The sequence below is a fragment of the Malania oleifera genome, chromosome 7 (assembly GCF_029873635.1).
Source record: "Malania oleifera isolate guangnan ecotype guangnan chromosome 7, ASM2987363v1, whole genome shotgun sequence".
NCBI classification, from domain to species: domain Eukaryota; kingdom Viridiplantae; phylum Streptophyta; class Magnoliopsida; order Santalales; family Ximeniaceae; genus Malania; species Malania oleifera.
This window is the reverse complement of record NC_080423.1, coordinates 9,993,879-10,006,671: the sequence shown is the minus strand read 5'-3', so window position 1 is coordinate 10,006,671 and position 12,793 is coordinate 9,993,879. Positions and strand designations below refer to the sequence as shown.

At 35.0% G+C, this 12,793-nt stretch overlaps 1 protein-coding gene across 5 annotated transcripts in view; it reads right to left on the bottom strand.

Moving 5' to 3' along the window:
• LOC131160450 (protein SCO1 homolog 2, mitochondrial) overlaps positions 1–12,719 on the bottom strand; it is a 44,595-nt gene extending 31,876 nt beyond the window's left edge. For 4 of the 5 annotated variants that reach the window (XR_009138045.1, XR_009138046.1, XR_009138047.1 and 1 more), the window contains exon 1: positions 12,417–12,699. Coding sequence is in view for 1 of the 5 variants with exons in the window: in XM_058116152.1 (XP_057972135.1) it covers positions 12,417–12,487 (71 nt within the window). In the remaining 4 variants the exon portion in view is untranslated. Of the gene's footprint in view, positions 1–12,416 lie in introns of all 5 variants that reach the window. The other variant, XR_009138048.1, reaches the window with a different exon arrangement.
• Between the last annotated feature and the right edge of the window lie 74 nt (positions 12,720–12,793).

Sequence of the window (12,793 nt, the reverse complement as noted above, 5' to 3'; positions counted from 1 at the left end):
CCTTTGATTATTTTATCTTTAAATTTTATTATATTTTCTCCCTTTAGGTTCCACCACCTAACTCTCTTGCATTGGTTTATATTATCCTTTCTCTTCCATTTTTTAATACATATATCTAACACTCAAACTCTATGTTGTACAGCTAAGTATTCACTTAGAATAACTTTGCAATCCTTCTATTCAAGAATCTTCCTCTAGATTCACCTAAAATCTCTTTAACTATCTTTTCTACCTGCCTAGTTAAGAAAAAAGCTTTTTGACTTTTATTTTGTCCACTCTTGAAGGTTACTAAGTGTACTTCATATCCGTGTTCTCCGTGTATCCTCTTATAACCTTTATTATCCTTTCCAATGTATCCATCCAAATCAACTCCTATGAATATTTTTTCAGTCCCAAATATCACTTGTATAATGCAATCCATATCTTCTCAAAATTATCTTTTAAGATTTTCTGCTAAGCCTATTTGAAAGAGCATAAGCAATAATGACATTTACTAGCCTAACAAGGCTTAGAATCTTGTTTTGATGATAACAAATCAAGGGTACTTAACATTTTTGGTTAAGTTAAGTTTCAAGGCTCAGATGCTTTCATAAAGATCAAGATCAAGTGTTTGAAAAGATTGAATGCCGATTATGCTTAGAGACATGAGTGTGATGAAGCTAAAATTAATTGAAGAATGAGCTCAAGATAGACACAAAGAATGGAAGCAAATGCATGAAAACTTAGTGCTTAGAAAGTTATAGTTTATAAGAAGTATCATGTAAGCACTTCACAACTTAAATATGGATGTTTGAAACTCTTAGGAACTATAGTTGACTTAGAGACTTGTTTTTGAAAACCATGGAAAATATTTTTTAAAAGTCTCATTTACGTTTTCCAAGATTAAAAGTTAAGGTTTTGAAATCAAAATTTTGAAAAATATATATAAGCTGCAAATAGGACAGACGACTGATGGATTTTCATCAGGCGACTGACATTTTTATGCTGTTAATTTTAAAGCAAATAGAGCCAAGACTGACAACTAACCATTTAGAGCACAGTCAACTGACTCAACACTGTGTTTCAAAATACACTGAAATTTGAAAGGCACAGGCGACTGAAGTTCTTGTTTGAACTTTTAAACAGTGTGGGAAAGTTTCCATAACTAATTTCTTGACTCCCAAACTTGGAGAATGCTTGGGAAATACGGCAAGTAACTTGGGGAAAACGGTAATATGCTTTATTACTCTAGAAATACTTGTTATTTTCACAAATTATTTACAACTATCAAGCACATACAAATTACAAATTCAAAGTCTTCCTGCTGAAAAATTTTCTAGAGTATTGCTGTGCTTTTGCTGCTACAACCCACAATTTTCTAATCTATTCTACTGAGATTTTCCAATCAAATCAAAACCCTGGTGATATTCTACTGCGCTTCATTCTTCTATATTATTTATTGCTAAAGTATATTGAATTTCAATTATACAAATCTACTCTAACTGAGAGTATTACTTGAACAAACAAAAGTTGTTCTTTGTTTCTTGGTTTTCTTGACGATCCAGGATTGTTGGATCGTTGCCTATCAAGAGGGGATTCTCGTTGGAGAGGCAAACTCCACCTTTGAGGGAGAGAGGTTGTAACTTCACCTGGTAACGAAGTTGGGAAAAAAAAAATCCTCACAGCATGTTGCTTGGGGCAAGGATGTAGGCTTCTAGCCGAACCTTGCAAAAACTTTGGTCTTCGGCTCTTCTTCCTTAATCGCTTTACTATATTGCAAGTATATAATTTGCGTGTATGCTTATTGAGAACTTGCTGCATATTAAAAGTTGCTGAAATACTGATTTTGGTTTATACTTGAAATCAATATTGTTTGTCATTGATTGGTTTAACAAATTCAGAATAGAATTGAATACTGATTTTGAATATCATAGCTGAAGTTAATTTTGCTAAATTAATTATTCCATTGAAGGAAAGTTGCAGGCATTATAAAATCAATCTTTAATCTTGAAGTTATGAGATTTTTGATCAATCTTATTTTGATATTTGTTATTGGAATTCAGCAGCTGAATTGTACAAAGGATTGTTGACTGAACTTGTGAGGTTGTTGATTAATTTTATTGTGATTGTGTGGTTGTTAGAAATTAAATCTACAAGGGTAATACTTAACAAAGGTATTTACAAACCTAAGTCACAAAGAAATTTTAAAAACCCGATTCACCCCCCCTGTTGGGAATATACCTAAATTCTCAATTGGTATCAGAGCGACAGGTTGTAGTAAATCTTAAACTAGAAGCTACATAAAGATCCCTATGGCACACCTAAGTATATCTCCTTTTGCCGAGGGTCAATTATCATCTAAACCACCTATCTTATGCGGTGTTAACTACACCTTCTGGAAATAGTGAATAAGAATATATTTGCAAACCATGGATTGGAAAGCCTGGAAAGTAGTCACATGTGACCTTATCCCCACTAAAAATGTAGATAACAAAGAAATACCTAAAGATGAAAAAGAGATGACTAACAATGATCTAAAGATGCTGCAAATAAATTATAGTGCAATGAATGCACTATATTGTGCCCTAGATCTCAATGAATTCAATAGGATTACGGGATGTAAATCAGCTAAAGAAATCAGGATAAGCTTGAAGTAACTTATGAAGGAACGGTTGACGCAAGGGATAGTAGAATTGACATGCTCACCAGCGAATATGAGGCATTTAGGATGAACCCTGAAGAAACCATCACTAGTATGTATACTAGGTTTTCTCTTATAATAACTCTCTTAATGCATTAGGGAAAAACTACTCTACTTACGAGTTGATTCGAAAAATCCTTGAAGGACTTCCACCGATTTGGGAACTTAAGGCCACTGCCATAACAGAAGGAAGAAATTTGAAAAATACCTCCCTTGATGAATTAATAGAATCACTCCTCACATACGAGATGGTGATAAATGAAAGAAATTCGAAAGGTAGCAAACACAAGAAATCAATAGCTCTTAAGGCTGCAAAAAAAAGTTCTAGTAAAGAAGAAACAACGAACTAGATGACATGATATAGCCTTAATTACTTGAAGACTTGGAAAATTCTTCAAAAAGAATTAAAAATTTACTCGAAAATTCATAGGCTCAAAATATGATACAGGAGAAACTAGCAAAAAGGAAACAAAGAATTAATCTCCTACATGCTATAATTGCAATAAAGTTGGACATGTAAAACCTGATTGTCCATAGCTTAAGAAAGACGCCAAGAAGAAGAAAAAGAAGGCAATGAAAGCTACCACGTGGGATGACTCAAGCTCAAGTGAATCAGAAAATAAATCAAGTGATCAAGATGTGGCTAACCTATGCTTCATGGCAAAAGATGACAAGGTAAATTCCTACTCTAGCTCACAAGAAGAAGAATCTAGTGATGGATCGAATAGTGACTCATGTGAGAGCATGCCCTCATATATAGTAATGCAAGCTGAATTATTTTCTTTCCATAATAGGTTCATAAAAGTAACCAAAAGAAACATAGCATTGAAAGAACAAAATGAAAAGCTAAAGAACCAACTAGAGACTTCAATATCAGCTAAAAAAGAAAAGGACTCACTTATTAATGAACATATGAGTAAAATAAACAAGATGTCTCAAGACTTAGTAAAGCTTCAAGTAAATGGTAAAAATATAAAGGACTCAGAAATAAGTGATCTTAAGAGTAAATTTGAAGATAGAGAAAAAATCATCTACAATTTGACTAAATGAAAGGAAAACTTTGATAAACTAGTTGGTCGCAAAGATTGTCCTTGGATAAAGAAGGAATAGGATTCAATGGAGTTGAAAACAGAAAGAAAAAGAACCTCTACATGGAGTATTTCGTAAAGGCATCAAAACACTTTGCTAGCACATCTTCCACAAATGCATATGAACATACTACTTGTTTCTTGTGTAAGAAACAGGGATATATAAAGTTTGAATGTCCATTTAAAAGAAAAAAGTTAAAATCAAGAAAGTATGGAGAGTCAAAACTGAAGCTAAAACTGAATCAAAAAGACCTAAGAAGGCTTGGGTACCAAAAGTAACACCTTGAAACCCTTCTTGTAGGTGTGTTTTGGACCACTCCATCAAAAGACAAATGGTACTTGGATAGTGGGTTTTCAATACATACGACCGGAGACAAGTCAAAATTTACCACATTAATACAAAAGAATGGTGGACATGTCACCTTCGGAGACAATGCTAAAGGTAGAATAATCGGTATCGGAAAAGTAGGTAAAGAACACTCTTTAACCATTGATGATGTTTTATTGGTAGATGGGTTGAAACATAATCTGCTTAGCATTAGTCAATTAAGTGATAAAGGCTTTGATGTAATATTTAAACAAGACAAGTGTGTAGTTGAAAATAGAGAAAAGCATGATATCTTGTTCGTTGCAAATAGGGTTGATAATGTGTATTACATAAATTTTGAAAACCTGATATCTCAGGAAGTCACATGCTTAGCAGCCATGAATGAAGCCAGCTGGTTGTGGCATAGAAGACTAGGACACGATAGTATGGATCTATTGTCTAAATTAGCTAAAAAGAACTGTATGGATCTATTGTCTAAATTAGCTAAAAAGAACTTAGTTAAAGGTCTACCTAGCACTAAGTTCGTAAAGGACAAAATTTGTAATGCTTGCCAACTTGGAAACAAGTTTTAAAAAGAAGAATCACATTTCCACTTGTAGGCCCTTAGAACTTATTCACTTAGATTTATTTGGCCCTTCTAGAACACAAAGTCTAGGAGGAAAGCAATATGCTTTCGTTATTATTGATGTTTACTCCAGGTTTACCTGGGTACTCTTTTTATCCTCCAAAGACGAAGTATGTAAGATGCTAATAAATTTGTGCAAGAAGCTTCAAAACGAAAAAGGATACGAAGTTCTAAATATCAAAAGTGATCGTGGAAGAGAATTCAAAAATAAAGACATTGAAAAATTCTGTCATTAATATGGTATAGCTCACAACTTTTCGGCACCTCATACTCCTTATAAAAATGGAGGTGCTGAAAGGAAGAATAGGTTGCTACAAGAAATGGCTAGGACTATGTTAAATGAGCATAATTTACCTAATTATTTTTGGGTTGAAACGGTAAATACCGCATGTTATGTGATGAATAGGGTCTTCCTTAGATCAAGCCTAGAGAAGACCCCCTATGAACTTTGGAAAGGAAGAAGACCAAACATATCTTATTTCCACGTATTTGGATGTAAATGTTTCATATTGAATGATAAAGAGGACTTAGGAAAATTTGATGCAAAATCAGACAAAGGAATCTTCTTAGGATATGCATTGAAAAGTAAAGCCTTTAGAGTCTACAACAAAAGGACCCTCACAATCATAGAATCAATACATGTAGCTTTTGATGAAGCAAAACCATTCTCTAAACCATATAATATTGAGGAAGCTGAAATAAAGCAAAATTTAGAAGACTTAAAAACTCAAGAAGTAAAAGATGAGAATAAGGAATCGAGCTCAACTTCAGATGATAGACCTCTAGATCAATCCGAACTACCTAAAGAATGGAAGTATGTAAGAAATCACCCAAAGGATCAAATCATTGGTGAACCTTCACGAGGAGTATCCACAAGATCCTCTTTGAAAAATATGTGTAGTTATTACGCGTTCCTATCTCGGGAGGAACCCAAGAACATAGGTGAAGCATAAGTGATGACTCTTGGATAGTAGTCATGCAAGAAGAATTAAATCAGTTTGAAAGAAATAAAGTTTGGAAATTAGATCCTAAACCCACTGATCATTCAATAATGGGAACCAAATGGGTGTTTGGGAATAAGAAGGATGAAAACGGCATTGTTGTGCGTAACAAGGCTAGACTCGTAGCTCAAGGATGTAATCAAGAAGAAGGAATAGACAACAATGAGACCTTTGCTCCCGTAACTAGAATGGAAGCCATAAGAATGCTATTAGCCTATGCATCTCACAAAGATTTTAAACTTTATCAAATGGATGTGAAGAGAGCGTTCTTAAATGGATTTTTAAATGAAGAAGTATATGTAGCACAACCTCCAGGATTTGAGAATTTTCATTACTCAGATCACGTGTTTAGACTAACAAAAGCATTATACGGACTAAAACAAGCTCTTAGAGCCTGGTATAAGCGTTTAGGTGGATTTTTGTTGGAAAATAGCTTTTGAGGAAATATGGACAACACAGTGTTTATTTAGGCTAAAAATGAAGATACGCTTATTATACAAATATATGTGGATGATATCATCTTTGGTGCTACAAATGCAGGGTTATGCAAAGACTTTACAAAATGCATGCAGAACGAATTTGAGATGAGTATGATGGGTTAGATGACCTACTTTCTTGGTCTTCAAATTAAGCAAGCTAAAACTGAGACTTTCATAAATCAGTCAAAATACATAAGAGACTTGCTTAAGAAATTCGATATGGACGGTGGCAAGCCTTTAGGGACCCCAATGAGTATGTCTACAAACTTGATAAAGATGAAAAAGGAAAACCAATAAATATGAAATACTACCGAGGCATGATAAGAAGTTTTCTTTATTTGACAGTCAGTAGAACGGACATTATGTTCAGTGTGTGCATGTGTGCCCGGGTTCAAGCAACCCCTAAAGAATCTCACCAAATAGTTGTCAAGAGAATCTTAAGACATTTGATAGGTACTATTGACTAAGGTCTATGGTACCCTAAAGTCACAGGCTTTGAGATGATCAGCTATTCAGATGCGGATTATGCAGGATGTAAAATTGATCGAAAAAGCACAAGTGGTACTTGTCACTTCCTAAGAAGATCTCTTGTGTCTTGGTTCTCCAAAAAACAAAATTCCGTAGCACTATCTACTGCAGAAGCAGAGTACGTGGCAGCAGGTAGCTGTTGTGCACAAACTCTCCATATGAAACAACAGTTAAAGGATTTAAATTTGGAGTATTTGGCTGTACCTATAAAATGTGATAATACCAACGCCATCAATATTTCCAAAAATCCCATATCTCATTCAAGAACCAAGCATATCAATATTAGACATCACTTTTTGAGAGATCATGTGCAAAAAGAGGATATCACACTTGAGTTTGTGAATACAAGTGATCAATGGGCCGACATCTTTACAAAACCTCTTCCAGAGAATAGATTTATCTTTATAAGACGTGAACTAGGTTTATTGCATAATAGAGAAGTAGTCTAGAGAAGAAAATTTGGATGAATGTTAAGTTAGCAAGTAAGGTCAGGCGACTGATAATTAATCCACAGTCAACTGAGCACTCTCTGACTTGCTAAGGTTCTCACGATCAGGTTTTCAGGCGACTGACTCTCTAAGGCACAGTCAACTGACTCGCTACTATTTGGTGAAATTTCAAAGAAACACACTCGTCAGGCGACTAACTCATCGGGATCAGTCGACTGACTGACAGTGGTTTAAATACGAATAGTGCGTAAAACCCTAACTTTTTAAATTCACAGTCTACTGACCCTGCATCTCCTCTAAACCCTTTTCTCCTTCATCTACTAGTTTTCCCTCACACTAAATCTTCCGATTAAACCTCAAAGTTCATCATCCTACTTCATTCTCACTTGATTTCAAAGGATTTCACCGTTCGTTTTTCTCAAAATCATCATGCCAAGAACAAAAACCATAGCAAATAAAGGTTTTTCTTCCGGGAAAGATGACAGCAATAACATAGAGCAATGGCTTATGACTCCTCATGCAAAGCAACTATACTGGGAACATCTTCGATTTACTGAACCTATTTTCGGTAAGGTTTTAGACACTCCATTCTTCGAAAATGATTTTCCCGCCAATTTACCTATGTTCAAAACTTTAGGATAGAAAAAGTTTATTACATATCAAGCAAAAGGAATATATCCAAATTTGGTTAAACTCTTCTATGCCAATATGGTAAAAGGAGACACTGTAACCTCCACTAAAGTTATGGGGAAATCGCTTGCTCTTACTCCACAAACCTTAGCAACCATTCTACATATCAAACAAGGACAGTTTGAATGTCCATCTCTTGGCCAATCTTGGATTATGGCTCAAGATTCTTCCCTTGAGGAATTTCTACCTCTGATTATGACTGAAGACCCTATCTACTTTGGTTATCCTCCCCTTTATAATCAACTGAACATGTAAGCTCAAATCCTACAGAAACTTATCACTTACATTATTTTGCCAAGGATAGGATCACACGACTACGTTTCTTATCTGGATTGCTTTGTTTTGTGGTGTCTGCTTAAAGGTAAAAGCTTGATTTGCCAAGCTTAATCCTTAAATGGATGACCTCTAGAGAAGAAGCTCATAGAGTAATTCTTCCATATGGCGGCATTCGAAATCTTGTCGTTGCACATCTTGGCGTAGCCACTCCTTCCACGTTGTTCATTAAGAGAACCCATTATGACATCTTTTCTTTTACCACACTTAAACAAATGGGTTATGAGCAACATGATCAAGGGTGGTTTCCCAAATTTGGTCAGCGACGACAACAAGTTCCCGCACCTCAGCAACCTGCTCCTTCGGCAGATGACACCCCCTCCTGGTTCATCGCTTATCAGCAGTAGATCACTGATCTTCGTGATGATGTTCATACAGGTTTTAGCTCACATCAAGCTAATTACTCTTTCTCTTGATCAAAGGCTTGGCCAGATTGAACAACATTTGGCCGGATCATCTTCTTCACGCAGTAAGGCTCCAATGGAGACTAGTTCTAGTGATGCTGAAGAAGAAGATGAAGATGAAGATGAAGATTAAGATGAAGATGAAGATGAAGATGAAGATGACGATGTAGATTCAGATGATGCTTATATGTTTTCTTTGCTTGAACCAACTTTGGTTGTAATATGTGCATCTGATACAATTTTTTTCTTATGCTCTTATGATTTTTCTTATGCTATTTTGGGATTTATTAATTATCTTCTTATGCATAATGAATGGTAATTTTCTATTTTGTGCTTATGATGGCTCAATGCATTAGACTTTGTCTACTTTTCTTGCTACCCTTCTCTTTTTTATTGAAGTCAAAAGGGGGAGAAGTTTGGGCAAAACTGAGCATGACATTGATCTTAAAACTGAGCATAACATTGATCTTGCAAATCTTGCAATCTGAGCTTGAACTTGAATTGAACTTGATGAAATGAAACTAAGCTTGATGTAATCTGATGATACGAGTTATAGTTATGATGCAATCATGAAATATGTTTTACTTTACAAATATTGTTAAGATTATGCTTATTGTAAGGGGGAGCTTATTACAGCTTACTCATTTTTCCTCCTTATTTGTCATCATAAAAAAGGGGAGATTGTTGGCCTAACAAGACTTAAAATCTTATTTTGATGATAACAAATCAAGGGTACTTAACATGTTTGGTTAAGTTAAGTTTCGAGACTCAAATGCTTTCATAAATATCAAGATCAAGTGTTTGAAGAGATTGAATGACGATTATGCTTAGAGACATAAGTATGATGAAGCTAAAATTAATTGAAGAATGAGCTCAAGATAGACACAAAGAATGGAAGCAAATGCATGAAGACATAGTGCTTAGAAAGTTATAGTTTATAAGAAGTCTCATGTAAGTACTTCATAATTTAACTATGGATATTTGAAGCTCTTAGGAACTATAGTTGACTTAGAGACCTGTTTTTGAAAACCATGGAAAATATTTTTAAAAAGTCTCATTTACGTTTTTCAAGATTAAAAGTTAAAGTTTTGAAATCAAAATTTTGAAAAATATATATAAGTTGCAAACAGGACAGGCGACTGATGGATTTTCATAAGACAACTGACATTTTTATGCTATTAATTTTAAAGCAAACAGAGCCGAGATAGGCGACTAACCATTTAGAGCAAAGTTGACTGACTCAACACTGTGTTTCAAAATACGCTGAAATTTAAAAGGCACAGGCAACTGACCCTCTGGTCACAGTCGACTGAAGTTCTTGTTTTAATTTTTAAACAGCATGGGAAAGTTTCCATAACTAATTTCTTGACTCCCAAACTTGGAGAATGCTTGGGAAATATGGTAAGTAACTTGGGGAAAACAGTAATATGCTTTATTACTCTATAAATACTTGTTATTTTCACAAATTATATACAACTATCAAGCACACACGAATTACAAATTCAAAGTCCTCCTACTAAAAGATTTTCTAAAGTATTGTTGTGCTTTTGCTGATACAACTCACGGTTTTCTGATCTATTCTACTGAGATTTTCCAATCAAATCAGAACCCTGGTGATATTCTACTGAGCTTCATTCTTCTATACTACTTATTGCTAAAGTATATTGAATTTCAATTGTACAAATCTACTCTAATTAAGAGTATTACTTGTACGAACAAAAGTTGTTCTTCGTTTCTTGTTTTTATGGATGATAGGATTGTTGAATCGTTACCTAACGAGAGGGGATTTTTCGTTAGAGAGGCGAACTCCACCTTTGAGAGAGTGAGGTTGTAACTTCACCTCGTAATGAAGTTGTGAAAAAGAATATCCTCACAGCATGTTGCTTGGGGCAATGACGTAAGCTTCTAGTCGATTCTTGTAAAAAATCAGGTCTTCAGCTCTTCTTCCTTTATTGCAAGTATATAATTTGCGTGTATGCTTATTGAGAACTTGCTGCACATTGGAAGTTGCTGAAATACTGATTTTGGTTTATACTTGAAATCAAGAAACTATATTGTTTGTCATTGATTGGTTTAACAAATTCAGAATAGAATTGAATACTGATTTTTGAATATCATAGATGAAGTTAATTTTGCTAAATTAATTATTCCATTGAAGAAAGTTGCAGGCTTTATAAAATCAATTTTAATATTGAAGTTAAGAGATTTTTTATCAATCTTATTTTGATATTTGTTATTGGAATTCAACAGCTGATCTTTAATATCATTCATTCATAAAAGATTGAATTTGGATTGTACAAAGGATTGTTAACTGAACTTGTGAGGTTGTTGATCAATATTATTGTGATTGTGTGGTTATTAGAAATTAAATATAAAAGGGTAATACTTAACTACGGTATTTACAAACCTAAGTTATAAAAAAATTTAAAAAAACCAATTCACCCCCCCTTTTGGGAGTATACCTAAATTCTCATTTACTATCTCTTAACCTAAGACCATATTGACTTTTATGATTCTATCTCCTACTCTTTTAACATGTACAATACTATCTTTTTAAGTCTTTGTCTACAATGTTTCCTGCTCCATTCTTATACTTTTCTTTTCAAAAGTACCAAAGTTTGAGTCATGATTTTTCAATTTATCAAGCTCTCTCTCCTACCCACATAGTTTCTTGAAGGAAAATTACATTAATTTTTCTTCTAATCATTATGTCCACTATCTTTTTCCTCGTAGGTGTCCCTATATTCCAAGTTGGTAATCAAACCCTAATCTCCTGAACTAAACTCTTTACCCACTCAAGTCTAGAACGATACTAGAAACCTCACATATTTGACACCGCAACTAGGCATTAAAAACAGCGTGTTGCTTTGAAATGACAACCTAACCCACTCCCTCTCATTTTCTGCTACGCCTAGGGGTTTTATAAGTGCAAAAAACCACTGATAGAGTGCCCCAACGAATAATTGATAAGAATTCATATCATAGAGATCGAACAAGTTTTATGCTGCTTGTCAGTTACTTTAACTTACTTAATGTAACCCTCCTCCTCCTCCTCCTCTGAAAGAGAAGTTCTTGCATGGCTTAAACTTGTTCCATATTGCAGGTTGCTAAATTAGTGATACAAGGAAAGGAGGAATAGGCCAGAAATGCTCCCGAGTGGTAAATATTCACATAGGTGGAGATTTATGTTGTGAGTCATGTTTAGAGGGTGGATGAAGTCTTTTAAGAGGTGGAAATTTCGTGGCCCAGGGAGCGAGGGGGGGTGCGGTTTGAAGGTGTGAGAGAGAGGGAGAGAGGTAAAGAGGCTTGAAGGGCCTAGAGGGTTGAAACTCCAAGGCAATCCATTCTATAGTATAGTGAAGATTCACAGGACTTGAGCACACTATCAAAGCACATAAAACTATTTTGCCTCTCTTTTGTTTCGGTTTTCCATTTTGCTTTATGCATGTGCATAGACATACGGGTGTTTTCACAACCGAACTATGCGGACAAAAATCTACACAACACAATTCCGCTGAGTTTGATTGTTTTCACAACAGAACTATCCAGTCACCAATCTACACAACAGAAATCCACTGTTGACAATGAATACATTGATGACTTAGAAATGAGCCTTAAGAGTGTCGGTACTCAGTGTATTACAAATTTGGGCTTGTCTTTCTATGATTTTATCTGTTGTTGAGAATTGATTGTATCAATTCGAATTTGTTCAATGAATTTGCCTTTAAATCATAATAAAATACCTGCAACTACATAACAAAAGCTTGCATCAATCAAATGCACAAGGAGCGCAAAGGGTCTAGAGTGTGACCTCTGAATTAAATTGAAAGCGTCTCCTGAGCGACCCTTGGAAGCAAAGAAGAGAACTCGGGACACGGGCATGGTGATAAGGGTTTATCAGGAATCGCTCTTCGTGTAGAACCATATCGGCGGCGACGACACCCTTTTACAGACAATGCCCATTTGATATTGCTTGCCTTGCCCCGCAAGCAAATTTTCTTAGCGGAGAACTCGCCCCGTCGTTTTGCAATGGAAGTGCCCTTTGGGCTTCGGGGTTTTTGAGTTTTGCTCGACCCGGCTTGGGTTTCATTCATTGTTCATTTTTGGGGATAGTACCTTATTCATTTGGATTCATTTGGAGATACGGTAAAATATTGTCCCCATATCTTCAAAAGCTATCAAAAGAAT